Source organism: Nicotiana tabacum, chromosome 12, assembly GCF_000715075.1.
Source record: "Nicotiana tabacum cultivar K326 chromosome 12, ASM71507v2, whole genome shotgun sequence".
Classification (NCBI taxonomy): domain Eukaryota; kingdom Viridiplantae; phylum Streptophyta; class Magnoliopsida; order Solanales; family Solanaceae; genus Nicotiana; species Nicotiana tabacum.
Window position 1 is genome coordinate 2,700,706 of NC_134091.1, and position 18,530 is coordinate 2,719,235.

The 18,530-nt window shown below is 38.9% G+C and overlaps 1 protein-coding gene across 6 annotated transcripts; it reads right to left on the minus strand.

Annotated features, from left to right (window-relative positions):
• Nucleotides 1–1,592: 1,592 nt before the first annotated feature.
• LOC107814725 (ubiquitin-like domain-containing protein CIP73) lies at nt 1,593–18,051 on the minus strand. 6 transcript variants are annotated; one of them, XM_075226037.1, is made up of 18 exons: nt 17,769–18,051; nt 15,409–15,560; nt 14,975–15,092; nt 10,164–10,268; nt 9,942–10,063; nt 9,782–9,850; nt 9,392–9,541; nt 9,222–9,291; nt 8,990–9,144; nt 6,592–6,756; nt 6,439–6,510; nt 6,202–6,325; nt 5,941–6,081; nt 5,610–5,764; nt 5,375–5,524; nt 3,760–4,353; nt 1,990–2,145; nt 1,593–1,861 (listed from the first exon to the last, which is right to left on the minus strand). In XM_075226037.1, exons 2-18 carry the CDS (start codon nt 15,535–15,537, stop codon nt 1,799–1,801), a joined length of 2,538 nt encoding a protein of 845 aa, XP_075082138.1. In that variant the 5' UTR covers nt 15,538–15,560; nt 17,769–18,051; the 3' UTR covers nt 1,593–1,798. The 6 variants fall into 6 exon arrangements, with proteins under 6 accessions (XP_075082138.1, XP_075082136.1, XP_075082135.1 ...); XM_075226035.1 differs by having other exon boundaries at nt 5,926–6,081; XM_075226034.1 differs by having other exon boundaries at nt 5,941–6,099.
• Nucleotides 18,052–18,530: the final 479 nt, after the last annotated feature.

Below are 18,530 nucleotides of genomic sequence, written 5' to 3' on the forward strand. Positions count from 1 at the left end.
CCCCTAATTACTAAAAGATTAATGGGAAACCCATTTCAAAGAACATTTCACCACATATGCAAGTAGGGGTGTTCAAACCGAACCGAAAAACCGCACCAAACCGAAAAAGTTGGTATGACTTGGTTTGGTATTAAGTAAAAAAATCTGAACCAAACCAATATATAAATATATAAATTTTATTTATATTTTTAAGGCTTTATAGTGAATTTTCTTTAGAAAATGTAGAAATATTTGGGATCCTCTCATGTATTAACCTTGAAAGTGTAAATTAATAAAAAAACTATTGTTAGACGACTACGAAAATAACTATCATGTGTTACTAAAAAAACTCTCCCATTAGAATATTTTAATAGATCATATGTTTGTCAATTTTTTTCCATATTTACTAAACATATATTCACTTATCAAAGCTTTATCTATAATTTTAACAAAGTAAGATTGAAATAATATTCATGTAACAAAAAAACCCTGAAAACCCGACAAAACCAAATCAATCCAAACCGATATAATTGATTTGGTTTGGTTTTGATAAAAACCGAACCAACCCGGTTCATGTACACCCCTATGCAAGAATTGATAGGAAACACGCCTAATCAGATTGATGTCCCATTAGACAGGTATAAGGTGTCAAAAAATGTGCTCGAAGATTGGGCCCTGTGTTGCAGCAAACTGCCGACAAACGTGATGGACCTCAGCAATGTGACATCAATTAACGCACATTCACGACAAATCGCTGTCACAGACTCTCACTTGGGAAAGATTTTCAATACTTTCTTATGATCATGAATCATGATCTGACCGAGAGAGTACGATACATTAATAGGTGTTAAAGAATTAACTCCTTTTTGTGAACTTAACTTACTCGACCAAAGGATGCAGTGGAATTTGATTTTGACGAGGATTGCTATTGGAAACTATCTTCAAACCCCAAATTTTAAGTTGATAGATCCTGACCCTTTAAAATATTTTGAAATAAGTATAGATCGATCTAAAATATTGCAATTTTAAAGGATGATGGTTTTCTCAAACAATCGACAGCCTAGCTGCTTTCTTTCTTTCTTTTGCGGTCAACATGTCATTGCATCATCAACTCGATCATACTTCAGAAAAAGAGTGCGACAAAGAGCTACAACAGATACAGTCAACTTTACCATGAGAAGCCAATACGCAGACATAGTATTTACTGTCATTGCATCACGACGTATAGGACAAGATAATCTGCACTTATTTCAGAACTGGACATTCCATCAAACCCTTGATTTCGATGTCCCAACTTCACTGCCACATGCACCAATTGATTACTACCTAGTCAAGTCCATTTTCTTCTGCTACAAACTTTGCATCCCCACAACATTGTCAATTAGCGGCCAAACCTACAACAGTAAACCTGATTTGTATAATGACCGAGGAGGGCTACCCAATTTGCAAGCAGGCCCCAAATAAAGGGAAAGGATCGAATCTACATCGCAAAATGGAATTTTTGAAGTAAAACCTCACACAAGCGAATGGTAAATTCCACTGCAAGTCTAACCAACCGGTTCTAAACTCTCGTACTGCAGGCGTTATAAGTTACTAACACAGAACTAGCAATATTAACTAAAAAATACAGTTCCATTCGCTGGATGAACTATCCCATGCGTATATACACACCAGAATAGCAATAATGATAATTTTCCCTCCATGACACCCCAAAAAAGAAGAGACCATAATCAATAGTCGACTTGAGGCCAAAACAAACGGCAACTTAACATTCTATTGGAAACAAATCAAATTGTGTAAAATGAAAAAAAAATGTTCCCTATTGGGCCTGGTCATCTTGGAATCTCTGGGAAACATCACTGCGCAGCATCTGCATGAATTCCTGCAGGAATAGGATATAAAAATGAGATCACACCAACACATCCAGTGGGATACTGTGGGTCCGGAGAAAAAAAATGAGATCACCCCCTAAAGAAATATCAAACTCAAATTATGAATGCAGCTACTCACGTTTGCTAGGCCCTCCGCACTACACAGTTCATCAACAAGACTTTGATCAGTACTTCCACTATGATGCAAAGATTCCGTACTTTCAACCAAAGACCGGAAAATCTCTGCAGGCGGACTATTGTTCTCAATTCTCTGGGCCACCTCATGAAGGTCCATCTGAAAAGATTGCAATTGAAATGTAAAACTTAATTTGCAATTTGATCAAAGCAAAGGGAATGTAAGAATTAATTGTGTTTGCAATGACTTGAAGCAGTAGCTTTCTTGAAACAAAATGCAGAGGAATCCTATAATATGAAAGGTTCAACATGTAGACAAGTTAAGAAGCAAAGATACACCTGAAGGAACACAACAAATACGATAAAATGAGGAATTAGTTAACCTTAGAGACCTACTAATCAATCAAACAGGAATGTTACATGAAAGGAAGAATGGGAAGAACACTAAAAAAGAGGCTTGGGAACCAAAGCACTCCTTCCATCTCATTGTCTGTCAGACTTCATAACTTGGAATGTCCTAGCATGTCTTAACTTACAAATATAAATGATTTTTTTTTTTTAAAAATCCATCGATTTCTAAAGTTCAAGTTCATTAATATTTGTTAAATAAACTTCATATACAAACGTCAAAAATTAGATCAATATTCATACATGAACCACACCAATTAAATTTTAAGGCAAGCATCATGCATACAGTTATGTGAGTCATGTGACCCCCCCCCCCCCCCAGATTCTACGCAGTAGATAATGTACAAAGAAAACAGACAAAGATTTCCTTGAGACAATTGACCTCAATAAAATTGTTTTCCTTTAACATCTTGTTATTCAGCAGGAAACTAATAAATATAACATAATAGGCTTACAGTGATTAGTGATTGAAACAGAGGGTACCACCTCAACTATTCTGACAACTGTTTCAAACAAAGTAGATAAAGTTTGGTAGACAAAGAGATTACCACCACCACCCCCCCCCCCCAACCACCACCAAAAAACAATGCGCACACACCTCCCAGGCCTGGAAAAACAAGAAAGCGAACACCACGGTTTTCTCAATTTCTTTAGACATTTCTATGTATTTTCTCCCATGGTCATGCACTCATAATGTTTGCCAACACGACAGGAACTTTAAGCAGAAAAAGTTCTTAGTTCATGCATTTTTTACTTCTGTTATGGTAAACCCCTACACAGGAGGCCGAACAGTGCCCCTTTCTGACTTTGCTCCCTTGGTGACTAGGCCCCTAAATTTTATGTTCTGAGCGGGAAGGTCCTTAAGACCCTGCTATTCCTCCCTTGTTCAGCCTGGATGGACATAAATAATCTAAAATGATCCTTGTATCCATTTCTTTTTAGTTGTTAGAAGAAAGCCCATTGTTGTCATCAGGTAACAACTACATTTAGAAGAATCCACATCTAAGAACTTAGATACCAAGCCAAAAACTTTAAATTATCACCATATCATATTCCTGATCTCTACTTTTAAAAAAATTAAAAACATGAGGAGCTCGTGACCTGCAAGCAGAGAACACAATTAAGAAATCAAGGAACCCAGACAAAATACTCAAATTTCAAAAAATATAGAAAACAAATCAAAACCCTGTTCTCGATAAAGTGAAACAAAAAATAGATCAAACAAATCTAGGGTTCTGAGCCAGGTCGAAGTAGAATTCCAGTTCCATACAATTGAAACCTTATGAACAGTTTAATATCAGTATGGGGAAATACAACAGAATGATTGAATATCTATAACAAAACAGCTTAGCTAACAGGAGCAAACCTGAAAATTTTGACTGGTTGGTGTTGCCACTCTTGTTGTGGCATTCTCACCAGGCCTCTGTGCAATATTAGGAATTTGTTGAGGCATAGCTGAAATGCCACCAAGAGCTTGGGAGACAATTGGCATCATTTGCTGAAACATCCTAGACAAGTCCATGCCACCACTTTGTCCGGAAAACATGCTTCCAAGATCCTGGGTGTCAATCTGCTGGGCGATCTGACTAACAGTGTTCATCATTGCTGGACTTTGAGTGAGTTGCTGCATCATATTTCTCAAGAGATCCGGAGAGCCAGCCCCATTTTGTTGTGAAACCCCACTCAACAAACCATTTAAAGCAGGATTCTGAAGGACACTTGACATTGCATCCGCTATCTCTGATTGGCCATCAACATTTCGGTTTCCTGTGGCAATAGTCCCCATAACTCCCCGATCAGAGTGTGTCCCTGAGGGCATAGCAGTGTCATTTTCCCTGGCTGCAAGCGCTGCAAGAGACTGCAAAACTTGTTGCCCATCTCGTTTAGGTAGTTCATTTTGATTGTCGCTAGTTGAACCATCACCGTTATTTCCATGAGGTCTGGATTGCTTAGTTCGTCTCTAATGTGTAGGTCCACAAAAGAAAATGTCAAGTCCAGGACCAAAAATTGAAAAGCAGTACAAGAAACAGAAAGTCGTGAAAGGTTGAAACAATTCCAGAAAGCATTCACAAATCTGGCTTTTTCATCAGTTATGACTTGTGAGATCAACAATAAATAGCATTGTCCTGACAAACCCCGGTACACACTAATTCAACATATTGGTTTAAGATATAAGGCTAAAATCGTGAAAAGGTCAGCTCCAGCTCCTCAACTAATTTTTATACTTGTAAAGAAAATGATCCATCAAAACAGCAGAAGAAACTACAAGTTCACTAACTCAACCCTGATGGTTAAGAAAATTGCTTCAAATCCAGAAGTCCTGAGTCTTTTATCTTCTAGTTTATATAACAAAAAGGACAGGATGTGCTAAGCTCCCACATGATAAGGGCCGGACCACACCAGCACTGATAGAAATTCTTTTTATAATCGAGAAATCTCAGAGGGCCATTGGCGCACGCTTCGAAACTCGAAAGATAATGGGCTCGTCTTTCTACCCTTCTCCCCTTAATTACCAGGCTCTTGTTTGTGGCAGGGTTCGAACCTGTGATGTTCCCCCGACCCAACATCACAAGTTGCAGGCTTATTTATTATAGAATATCAACTTTTAAAACTGTTGAGCGACGCGAATGCTAAATTTAAGGTAAATAAATAATTGACAAGACAAAAGAAAATACAAACTTAGGGCACATGAAAGCAACACAAGAAAATTTGACCTAGCACTTCATGGAACATGAGCATTAAACAAATCAGCAGACACAAAATTATTCATTAAATAGAAACGGACAATGAAGCGGCAGAAACTGGTGAATGCCATCACTCCAATATAAACTGGTTAGAGGCTTCTAACTCCTTATCACATGTCCTTTCAAACAGTCTACTATATTTGTAAATAAAAATGAATATTCTATTATAACTCCATCTTTCAGCCAAATCAAATAATCAGACATATCCAGAAAGCAGCATCTAAAAGGCTTGCCTACCTTTGGCTGCAAACCTCCAAACCCTAAGCCAAGGGGCACAGATGAGGATTCATCAGGACTACCTAACTCCTGACCAGATCTTTGAGCTCCTCCCGCACTGGCTGAGGCCTCTGGCTTACCAAAAGACATTTCACTTGATTGACCTTGACCCTGGCATTTACAAGTTTAATTAGGCCTACATATGTCGTACTAGGGAAAAAAGGACAGGTCGCAGAATCATTTTATTAGCACCGACCATTTTATCCTCTCTTCCAGGAAAATCGTGCGTCAGTAGCGGCTCAGGCACAGTCATCCCACTTGCAGATGTGATACCTAGTTGAGTGCTTACAGTATCATTCACAGCACCAGGCACAGTAGTGTGTTCTAGGCCACTTGAGCTCTCTGATTGGCCTTCATAATACAGAAAAGCACTTCAGAAAGTATATCGCCAACATGTATCATTATCAACCATTGACAAAGTATAGATGTTTACATATCAAGACGCTCTCAGCCCACAATAAGTTCAGATACAATAATAGATTGTTATAGAACATTAATATGCAAAAATGTACCAGGTTGTGGCATACTAGAGACTGAGATAACAGCAGGCCTTGGTGGAACAGCTGTAGCCATCATATTTCGGACAGGCAAAGCCCTTGATTGGCCAGAGTCAGTTCCATTACCACGTTCACCCTGTGCTCCATCTCCATTGGTCGACCTAGCACCAACTGCAGAATTAATAGGTGCTAAAAGCACCCATAGTTAGAAAGGTTACACACATATCCTCCCAATTGTTGCAATGCCCCAAAGAAAATACAGAATATTAAATACTAGCAGATTTTTCATACCGGCATGTATATGAATATTGACATGCCTTGGAGCACTACCAATCCCAAGAGCGCCAAAGGGGCCAGGATTAGGGGGAACAGCAGTTGAGCCACCAAAGAGTGAACTGGTTTGAAGGGGGAAAGGCTGATCGAAGAAGAGCAATAAGTCATGGGATGAAAAGTTAAAAAAGGAACATCTACCTATCTTTCAGATTGCAAACCTAGACTAATCCCTCTATTTTTAACTGTCTAACAGACCTGAACCATTATGGGGTTCGGCCCTGTGGGAGATATATAAACAGCAGGACCAGCATTTACTGAAGATTCGGCCTGCAAAGAGCAATTTAACGACTGTAAGAAAAGCATTTTCAGAAAATGTTTTGCCACCAACAAGAGAAGAAAAGGACATACAGGTGACTGTCCCATTCTGAGAGTCAATATCGTCCTTCCAAGCTCTAGTAGAAGGGCACCTAAATGTTGCATTGCTTGACCAATTAACACTGATTCTGTCTGCACCTGTCCCCTTACTGCAGGATCACTGGAGCCCCCTTCCCGTTCCAACCGTCCTGCAATTTGCTATAATGTGGCAGAAGATTAGCAAACAAAATCACAGAGAGAGAGAGAGAGAGAGAGAGGGGGGGGGGAGCGGAGAACAACTTTTTAGAAAGAAAGACATGTAACTAACAACTGTTTGTTCGGCTAGATAAGAGCAAGTTGACAATGCAAAAGAAAGTAAAAAGTTGGACAATGGCAGTTACAGCAGAAAAAGAATAAATGTGATCATCAATTCTAGGAGCCATAGCTTTATCAATGATCACTTAAAATATCTTATTAGTGATACTTAATGGAACTGTAAAAGCACTCCATCAGAGACAGAAGGTAATGGAATTCTCCTAAGCAATGCTTGAGTAAGGCTGCAGACATATTGCATCTAATGCTATGAGATTTCACAGTCTGGGGATGCAATTGGACCAACATTATTTGAGCCATCAAGTTCCATGTCTTAGAGAATAGAGAACAAGAGCAATATCTACAGTATGGTCCCATGCATGCATGCTGTTGCAGTAAAGACAGGTGAACATCATGCAACTTGTACAAATCGTGAGCACGAGAGATTTGTTGTAAGGGACTTCCCTCTAAAGATATATCCGAGCACTGTATTTAGTATCCTCATAATTTATGAAGTAAATGACTTATTGAGCCCAAACATGGTGACAATCTATCATCATTACAGCTCGGGAAGGTTGTAGTCAAGACATGATTCACCAGACACGGAGCATATCAGTTCTATTTTTCACAGGGTAAGAACAGACAGAGAAGAAGCATCCATACCATTAAAAGCACAAAGGACTGATATTCTACTATCATGTCAGGAATAGGCAAATATGGTGCAAGTTAAGGTTTGCAGCTAGCAACTCTCAAGCAGAGCTCAACCCTCCCATAGCTGGGGAAGTTTTTATATGCCTGCATTTATATGCATGAATGGGATTGACCCTTTTATTCTTTCTGTATAAAAAAGGCTCTAGCCGGAAAACAAGAAATACTCTTCTAAACCTACCTATCCTCTTCCCCCTCTGTCCCTCTTCTGTATCATGGGGTTCCTCGTGGCAACTAGTCTGCCACCTTTGTTTAATCAAAGAGTAATCCACAAGCATTAGGAGGACAATTCCTGGGGCCATGCAAACTTACCCTAAATAAGCACATCCTTATATGAGATACATTAACACGGAAAAAACAGAGAAGGCTGCCACAGAAAAAGCTTCTATCTCTCTCCATCCAGGCTCAATAACTCCCATCACTGTAATTTCTTCCCATCTTCCCAAGTGATCTTAACTAATCCACCCTTTATCTCCAATCTATATCCATATAATTGGACCGGGCACGGTGAAAGAAGCTATGTTTAGTTGAGCCTTCAGAAGACGGAAGAGAAGACGCAGAGCTTGGGATGTTGCCACCCTTAGCACTCATGTGGGTTGTTTAGAATGAGAGGAATAGGAGAGTTTTGATGGAGTAGAAAAAGATATTGTTCATTTGAGGAGTAGCCTCTTTTCCCTTATTTATTTTTGGTGCACCCATGAGGTTCCTATTTGTATAGGAGATTGGGTGTCATTCATAGAAAATCATGTCTTTTGTAAGGTTTTCCATTTTTTAGGTATACTCCTTGTATATGGGCATGTTTTGCCCTTTTTAATGAAATTTATTGCCTTATCACTAATCAGAAAAAAATATTAATGTGTTAATGACTCCTAATATTGTGAGGCAATTGAGAAAACTAGAATTTAAGATCTTAAGATTTTTATAGGCTTATTAAAGTGTTACACAAGTTGCAGGATAGAAACAATTAATCTGGTGCTGGACCAAATTCTCAACAGGCAGAGTACCTTTTACAAAAATGATTATTTAGTATGTAAACCTTTGCACTCTATCCCCACCACCCAAACCCTTTTCTTTGACAAAGATTAAAGAACTTTTGCACTTTGTTCCTTTCAAGCCAAAAAATAGTCATTTTTCCAGAACGGCTTTGATTTTAACAAAATATAATCGCTCTCCAGTAAAACTGGCTAGAGCTTGTGAATAATTCAAGACTGAGAAACTCAAGCTAGGAACTCCGGCCACATATGGTGGTTCCAGATTAGCCAAAAACATGTGCATTGCACAGCATGTGCTATTGATCATAGCCAAAAATGCTTCTGGCCTGATGATTTCTTAACAGGTAACACTATAACCCTGCAGGATACTAGAAGGTGAGGATACAGGGATGGAGCAGAACATTAATGACAAAAGAGATCATCAGGGTCGCGGTACATACAGATAATGCCGCAATGACATGACCACCAAAGAGACGCTCTGCATGATGCAGAACAGTGCTCAATGCCTCTGGAGTCGATAAGCCATGAGAATTTGTAGGCAACTGTACTGCAGGTGAATCTGCTGCAGTATTAGGTGACTGGTTTGGCGGGTAACCTGGTTAAGAGGACGCAAAGTCATTCAGAGATCCACTCCACCATAAGAGAAGAAGCAAAAATGAAAAAAAATCTCACCGTTCTCTGAGAATACGAGCTCCATGCGATTCATGAAGTCAGTAAGCGTGTGCAAGGAATCAGGAATGGGCTTCAACATTTAAAAACAAAAGAAAAAAGAACTGAGAAACAAAAATGGCCATGAACAACATGAGACAGAAAGTAACATAATATCTGAAAGACATTCTTACCGAATTAATTGAGGGGACAGCTATTGCTGCCCCCAGTGGAATTTGAACTACTTGAGGTAAAGATTGACCAGCAAATGCCTGCCCAGATTGCTGACTTCCTGACTGACTTTGACTCACATTTCCTTGAGGTGGAGGAACTGGAGCACTGACCTACTCACAAACCAACCCACCAAGCAAAGATTAGGAGGAAGCAGTGGACAACACAGATGCAATTCTACAGCACCTGGCTAGGTGAACGTAAGTAAAATTAAAAGCCACATATTAGTGAGGGTCCTGTAGTTTCAAAACATGAAAGGGCTTATCACAAAATAGAGAAATCCCAGTAAAATATAAAAGAAGCAGGTAAACCTAAGAGAACTGAAATATAAGAGATAAAGGTGGGAAAAGGACCTGCACACCAGGAAGCTGGCCACCAGTCATGTTCCCAATCCCTACAGTGTTTAAAACTGCCCCAATAACCTAGAAAGTTGGACATTTTCTGTTATGAGATTCTCCCAAATTAACTCAAATTACACTGATTATAAAAGCTTGCAACTCCTATGAAACCCACCCGACTAAGATCAGGCACAACTCCTTCCCCCTGATCTCCAACATTAAAAGTTCCTAGGACAACACTGTGTGAAATCTGCCCGACACGCCGTGAGCCTCCAGCAGAAGGTTGAAACTCTTGTCCTGTGATGCTCAAAGATAATAAAATTGATTGTTACTCATCTGACCAATAAAATCAGCCAAATGACCTTAAAGCCTAAATTTTAAATCACAAAACCTTTACCTCTGCTGACATTGTCAGTAGTAGCTTGTCCAGTGCTGCTAACCGATGAAGGTTGCGGTTGAGATTGCCTCAGTACTAAATGTAGTGTGTCCCCATTTTCCACATCTGTAAAGAGTCAAGGTTTGGCAAGAAACCCAAAAATCATAGATGACAGGCTCCATTTTTGCAAAAATATTACACCCAATCAGGCAAATCTGTAAAACTCTGTTAACAAAGCATTGGAGTTTGCATCTAATCAGCTGGACAAAGATAAGTCCCTAAAATTAATCATAGCCACGATAAAAATTAGAGGTGAGAAGTCAATCAAATTGTTAGATGGAAACAGCTCACTAAAATTAATTACTGTTAGACCTGCCGTTACTAGGGTCTATAACCTCAGAAAGAAGGGTGAAAATAAGACTTAAATGTAATTGTTTTATTTATTTATTATTATGTATCTGTATTGGTAGTAGTTACCTAGCAGTTCAGGCAGTTATCTTGTGTTATATTATATTAGGAAGAAAGGAAGACAGGCAGTTTATTCTGTAGTATTTTTTCTGGCAGATTTGGAGGTTAAGGTTCCTCAAAATACCTTGGTTGTTAGGTGCATTAATGTTCTAATTGTTGTTTGTTTCTCTGTAGAACTTATTCTGTTTGTTGGCAGCAATAAAGAATAGTTGAAGTGTTGTTCTGTATTGCAAATTTCACAACTAGCCACGAAGTTTTGCACATCCCTTTTAATTCCATTCCAATATAACACTTGTGAGATACGCTTGTATGTCCGAAAAAAACTTGAATGACCACCTGTAGGTGAGGAGTGAAATTCTTTAAGGAGCATAGGAATGTATAATGAAGAACGGGGAATCACCAACCGACTTTTTGAAAAATAGGCAGCCATTTTTTAGAGCATAATTCGGTTGTGAAGCTGGATCTCGAAGCAAATCTTGTGTCACTTGACGAAGTTGATCATCTTGTTGAATTTCTGTAACAAGATCATCTAAGGTACCGTTGTGTAAAACAGAAAAGGCCATGAAATGAAACTGGCGGGACAAAGCATCAGCTGCCTTATTCTCACAATCGGGCCGATATTGAATTTCAAAATCAAATCCTATCAACTTGCTGACCCATTTTTGTTGCTCTTCAGCCATGACATGCTGGCCCATGAGAAATTGGAGACTTCTTTGGTCCGTCCGGATAATGAAATGTCGACCCATTAGGTAATGACGCGACTTTTGTACAGCTAAAACAGTAGCCATTAACTCTCTCTCATATACTGATTTAGATTGTGCTCGAATAGAGAGTCCTTGGCTGAGAAAAGCAATTGGTTGTCCTTCTTGCATTAAGACAGCTCCAATCCCAAATCCTGAAGCATCAATCTCAAGCACAAACACCTTGTTAAAATCCGGTAGTGCCAAAACCGGTAAAGTGACCATAGCCTTCTTAAGAGAATCAAAAGCTAATTGAGCTTCGTTATTCCAACTAAAAGCATCTTTCTTGAGCAATTGTGTGAGTGGCCTGGCTATCTTCCCATAGTCACGAACAAACATCCTGTAGTAACCAGTAAGTCCCAAAAATCCTCTCAAACCTTTAACATCTTTGGGAATTGGCCAATTAACCATACTTGTTATTTTGGAAGGATCTGTTGAAACTCCATCTGCTGAAATAATATGCCCCAAATACTCCAGTTCTTGTTGTCCAAAATGACATTTTTTACGATTGACGACCAAGTTAAAATTTGCAGCACCTCCCGCAAATGATCCAAATGAGTAGCAAAATTTGCACTATAAGCTAATATGTCATCAAAAAAGACCAATACAAACTTACGTAAGTAAGGACGAAATATATCATTCATCAAGGCTTGAAAAGTAGATGGAGCGTTGGTCAGTCCAAAAGGCATGACCAAAAACTCATAGTGGCCTTCATGTGTACGAAAAGCTGTCTTCGCAACATCCTCCTTGCAAACCCGGATTTGATGATACCCGAATCTTAGATCCAATTTCGAGAATATAGTGGCACCCCCAAGCTCATCTAATAACTCATCAATTGCTGGAATTGGAAATTTATCTGGAATAGTAATCTTATTAAGGGCTCGATAATCCACGCAGAATCTCCAACTACCATCCTTTTTGCGAACTAGCAATACTGGACTAGAGAAAGGACTTGTACTTGGTTGGATGATACCAGCTACTAGCATTTCCCTTGTATCTCAATCTCATTTTTCTGGTAATGGGGGTAACGATATGGACGAATATTGGGTGGACTGGTTCCTGTTTTAAGTTGGATAGCATGATCATGGCTCCTACTAGGTGGCAGCCCTTTTGGTTCCTCAAATAACGTCCCAAATTCTTCAAGTAATTGCTGCAAATCCAAATTCTCTTGTTCTTCCCTTACTGTTAACTCATTCAGATCAACATAATATCCTTCTGCATCTTTTTGCAAGGCTTTAAACAGATTTTTGAGTGAAGCCACCGATTTGCACAATGAGGGGTCGCTTCGAACAACTCGTGTTTGCCCCTCTATTTCAAATTTCAGCGTCAATGTTTTGAAATTGGCTTGGATATCCCCCAAAGTCTCTAACCACTCGATTCCTAACACTACATCAGCACTGCCCAAATCAAAAAGAAAATAATCCTGTATTAACCGCATTTCATCAATCCACAATTCCACTTCTTTGCAGCTTCCCATGCTTTTTACATGTTGTCCATTCCCAACTTCTACCAAAAACGGCTTTGTTTCTGTTTGTTTTAACCTTAATGCTTCAGCAACTGTGCAAGAGATAAAATTTGTTGATGCTCCGCTATCAATCAACACAATAACCTTCTTTCCCAATATTGTTCCCCATACTTTCAACGACTTTTTTGAAGTAAATCCTGCAATAGAGTGCAAAGACAACTGCATTAACTTTTGTGGTTCCGTCTGTCCTAGAACATTTAATTGGTCTATCCCTACGCTTATTACTTCCTCCGTTTGCTCATTTATGCCTCCTTCTTGGTCATCCTCTGCTGCCACAATAAGTAGATTTAACTGTTTTAAATTGCACCGGTGATTAGGGCCATATTTTTCATCGCAGCAAAAACAAAGCCCTTTTCTCAATTTATCTTGATATTCTGCATCAGATAGCCTTTTGTATGCTCCTCCACACCTTGCAAAAGTTTCTGGTGCTGCTGGTACGATTTCTCCTCGCTTTTGCTCGTGAAATTGTTGTGGCACTGTTGTAATAGTTGTACGTGCAGAGTTAAAGGGTGTTGTGGCTACACGCACATGAGGACTTGTAGTGCTTCCTGTTCGGTTGTTATCCGTCACAGGGAAATGGGTTGGACCCCTAGGAAGTGCTATACGCATATGTCTTGGCAAGTGTGCTTGGCTGATAGCCCAATTCTTCTCTTCAATACGCTGGCTTTGGTCCATTATTTGGGTTAGTGTTCCCAATTTGCTAAGACGCAATTCTGCTTTGATCTCCTCTCGCAAACCATTGATAAATATTCCCATCAAAACCTCATCGTCGGCATCTTTCAAGGGTGCTGAGAGTAGTTCAAAATCTTCTCTGTATTGGGCCACGCTTCCAGTTTGTTGCAACCCTATCAAAACTTCGTATAAGTTCCCCAATTGTGATGGAGTAAATCGTTGGAGTATGGCTACTCGAAACACATCCCATGTGACAACTGGAGTTCTTGTCTCCCACCACTGGAACCAATTTAAGGCTCTTCCTTCAAGACAAACAGCAGCAGCCTCCAATTTATCCTTGTCATCAATGCCATTGAAATGAAAATAACACTCTGCTCTATTAAGCCACCCATATGGATTATCACCAGAGAATAAGGGTAATTCTAGCCTTCTAGGACGTGTTTCATCACGAAATTGTGGTTGAAACCCCTCACGTTGTCCATCGCCTCCCTGATTGCCGCTATTTTCTGCCATCATTTCTGCCTCTTTAGTTGGATCTACCTGAGTTTTCGGATTTCCCATCATATATCGAAGAATTTCAGCATCATGTTTATCCTTTTTCTGCATCCACTCCCGTAATTGACCTAGGTAATCCCGTACTGCCCCAATCTCCTCTTGTACTTCATTCATTGTTTTCTCTAACCCTTCAATTCGTCCTTCCATTCTGGTTGAAACCATGAAGGCTCTGATACCAAAAATGTTAGGAAACCAGAATTTCTCCTAACTGTAGTCAGTGAATTTTACCAACATGGTCATCTCTAGATGACCAATGGAAAAAACCAATGAAGAGAGGTTAGGTTGGTGGCAGTGTCAAATGTCAACTACAATTACCCTGTTGAGATCAATATCCCAAGGGGAAGGACACCAAAATTTCTATTAGATTCACTCCTAAGCTTGCTTTGCAGATTAGGCGCACATCAAAAATTTGAGTTTAAGGGTTGAAATTTTCAAACAAAAAAAGGTATTTAGGGTTGTGGCAGTTGCCTAATCACGCTAACAGTTCTTTTACGGTTTTTAAAAAAAATTATTTCAGATTATGTTCGAGCGTCGTATGTTATCAATGAACTACAGCATACTCCACCCTCAATCACCACAACTGAGAGCTTCTTTCTGAATCAGTTTAGACAGTTTTTAAGCATTTAACAATCAGCTATGAGATGATAGAAACGGAAAAGGTGGAATAAGCTTACACGAAATGATGAAATCCTGGAATTACCTCAAGAGAGATGTAAAAACCCAAATGCACATATACAACATTTAACAGAAAACCCTGTCCATAGAATTTTAAAGAGAAAATAATACTCCCACCAAAGACTTGTCGAGTTGAAGACATAATATGTTTTATATGTACAAAGTGGGAAACTTGAATTTCCCAGTTGATAGGATACGATATTCCGAAAGAAGGTGATCATCCTTCAAGACCTTGCCCCTAAAAATTAGTCTTTGCTGCTCAACAGGTACACCAATCTGACTTGCTATTCTGTCTTTCAAGGCTGAAACTTGCATCTGACATTGAGATATGATAGAACAGTAAAGTGAACAATGAGTGCCAAGAAGAGACATATCAGAGTGGTATAGTGCATGAGTGATAAAAGATTCCAAATGCTAAAATTCACATTCAACTTCATATTGATAGGACCTTTTTGAGAAAAGGTTTCTACATGTCAATACATTATTTCTGGCAAACAGAAAAGGGAACAAACATACTTTTCAAAATCAGCATAAGTTTAAGAAAGCTTCACATCCAACCGAATAAGCATGATGGTAGGTACTCTTTTTTAGCATAAGTTGCAACAGAAACAGAATAAGTAACAAAATTTACATTCTTATCCACGTTAAAAGGATGTGTCTGGGAATCTAAGGTCTTGATATTGAGCTCCACGGTTGATTCAGAACTTCCACTAGAAACATTGCTTGTGCTTGACCCTTCAACTGATTGTTGCTCAGCCATGAGACTTTAGAAACAACAACTACCTGAACAGCAAAACTCTGAAGTATGGTAAGCATTTACTAAAACACCACGTAAAATAGTTAAGACAAACTAATACCAAGATGCGACTGAGCAAAAAAGTAGCAGCAAAATAAAATCCCCCCCACCCCCCAAAGGGCAAAATCAATTAAAATATTAACACAGAAAATTCAGAAGTGCATCCATTCTGAAAAATAGAAAAGTGGCCAAGGATGGGAAATAACCGTGAATGAGTCAGATACAAAAAGTAAATTATAATTCATGACCAGCTATCTTGAATCCACCCCCCCCCCCCCAAAAAAAAACACACACACACAACACTCTGGTTTCAAAAGGAGAAACTATACTGCCCATATATTTGTGCGGCGAGACTAAAGATACCATTAATTATCCGTTTCACATTGTTTATGGACCTTAGCACGCTCATCTTCTGTTTTGTTGGAAGAATACACTGAATGATCCACAGATCCGGGGAAGAATAGCTCGAAAATTACTATGCAAGGGAAGATACGGCAAACTCTTGGAACATTTTCCTAAGGGCATGGTCTTGTGTATTCTCTTGTCAATTTTTTTTTTACCGAGAAAATTTGGGGATAATGGACTTGTCCCTCTAGTCTTCTCCACTTAAATAGTAGACTTTGGCCTAACAGCCAAGCTTCGAACTCGTGGTGTGCACGTAGCACATATTGCATTCCACATTGCACAACTTTTGTTGTTGAACCAAAGCCCAAGGGGATGTGGGTTCTCTTTAAAATTACCAATAGCTTCTTAAAAGAACGAGCTAATTATAGTAACTTTGGACACACTTTTCTATAGCTCAACTTTCCAGCCTGTCTATACTTGGTGGCAACCCGTTGGTGCCAAATAATAAGACAACTTTCACTCTCACATGTCAAGGAAAAAACTACTTGGAAGATATTAGACTATTCAGGTCACAAGACGGTAAGACTTTTTCATACCTGCCAATTGTATTTGAAGCAAAGGGTACAGCAGATGACGTGCCAATTCCATACAATATAAGCTTGCCATTTATAACCACGGCGGACAATATGATAATAAGAAATCACGCCACATCTTTAGTTTTATCTTCCTTTTCAATATTTTAACACCTACTTCCTTTATTCTTGTCCTTGTTGCTTATCAGGAGTAAGGAATGAATCTTTAACCGAGATCAGTAAACGCATCATATTATCATTAGAAATAGAACGAGTTGGTACTCTCCATATAGTCCCTAAATTTTCAACTTTTTTTCCTCAAATGGGCCTTCATTTATTACATACTTAAAAACAATGGTTAAAAAGCCTAAATAGTCTGAACTGTAAATGGACCTTTTTGAGCTTCTAAATATTTAGTCCATGGACCACTACCCACGTTGGTCCTATATATGTGATCCACTATCAGGAAAAGAATTGCATTAGCTAATTGGAGATGGCCGATGGGTCTGCACACCCCCAATTTATAGATTCTAGCCAAAAACCTAGTGACAAATGTGAATGCAGCTTCAATTGGCTAGGCCGCAGTTCATAGGAGATTCCAGTAACTCAAACCCAATAGGTTACTTTTGTAGCGTACAAAAGATTCTAGAGTCAGCCAAAAGTGGAATAAAAGTTCCAATATATTAATGATACTACACATTGAGCATCCAAGGTTGTGGCCTAGTGGTAAATAAAGTGAGTTGAAAACAGTGAGGTCTCACGGTCAAGTCCAGCGGAGGCAAAGAACTAGGTGATTTCTTCCAATATATCCAAGCCTTGGTGGACGGAGTTACGTGGTACCTGCGCTAGTGCGGTAACACATATCCCATGGAATTAGTCGAGGTGCACGCAATCCAACCCGGACAGTACAGTTATCAAAAAGTGATACTACACATTAAGGTCAAAGTGATAGATTTGCAAGTAAAAGATTTACTCATAACTCCCACGATGCAAGATAAATACTGGTATTCGTATTGCCTAAAAAACTCCTTTTCCATTTGCTAATAGAAAATGTTGAGAAACTGACAGCATATACTAGTGATTGGTACAGCATCAGAACTTTATACACGTCATACAAACAAGAGTGCAGATTAGCTCGTAAAACGCTAAAGGCAACAAATTTAATAAACAAATTGACATTGAAGCACATATAAAATCAAACAATACAAAGCATTTTTAACCCAATTCACAATTGATTCTAATATTAAAATAATCAAGGGAATACAATAAGATTCTTGCCTCGGGAGAAAGAGAGCGTGAGAGAAAACGACCGGAAACTAAAACTGAATTTTGCCGGAGATTGAGATCGGGAGGGGCAAAGTTCGCAAAGGAGAAAGGTGTCAACTTTGGCCAAAGATATAGCTATAACGTAATGTGAATCGGAGGCGAATCGCAGTTTTTAGTGTTATCACAACAAGGGTCGAATCTAGAATCTGCCAGCTCGTTGTACTGTTCCAGAAGGATCTAGACTTTTTTATCGGATATGGTTTAACGGGTATTCGGGTCGCCACAACCCAGTCCACTTAAGTCCGCATTGACTTTCTTGCTGGGTGGGAGGTGATGTTTGTTTTGACAAATTGAAAAACTCATAATTGTTATAAAATAAAAGGAAATAAATCGAAGACAAATATAAAGAGAGATTAATCTATTATTCAAATTCAAACTAATGTACATAATGAATTGAAAACTTTTCTATTTATAGAAAAAAGAAAGCAGTTACGAGGCTTTTCTTGAGTTGCTTGTAAGTTGTCTGCATCAGTTGCTTGCAACCTTCCTGTTTAACAAGAAGTTGCTGCAAATCATTTTATTGAGTTGATTGCAACCTGCCTGCATAAACTGCTTGTTGATAAATTCAATGGAGTACTAAATGGATAATCTTCTCCATAACATCCATAATATAATTATTTTCATAACACTCCCCTTTGGATATTCATTAAAAGATATTGTGCCTCGTTAAAACCTTAGTAAGAAAAATTCAGTGGAAAAAAATTCTAGTGAAGG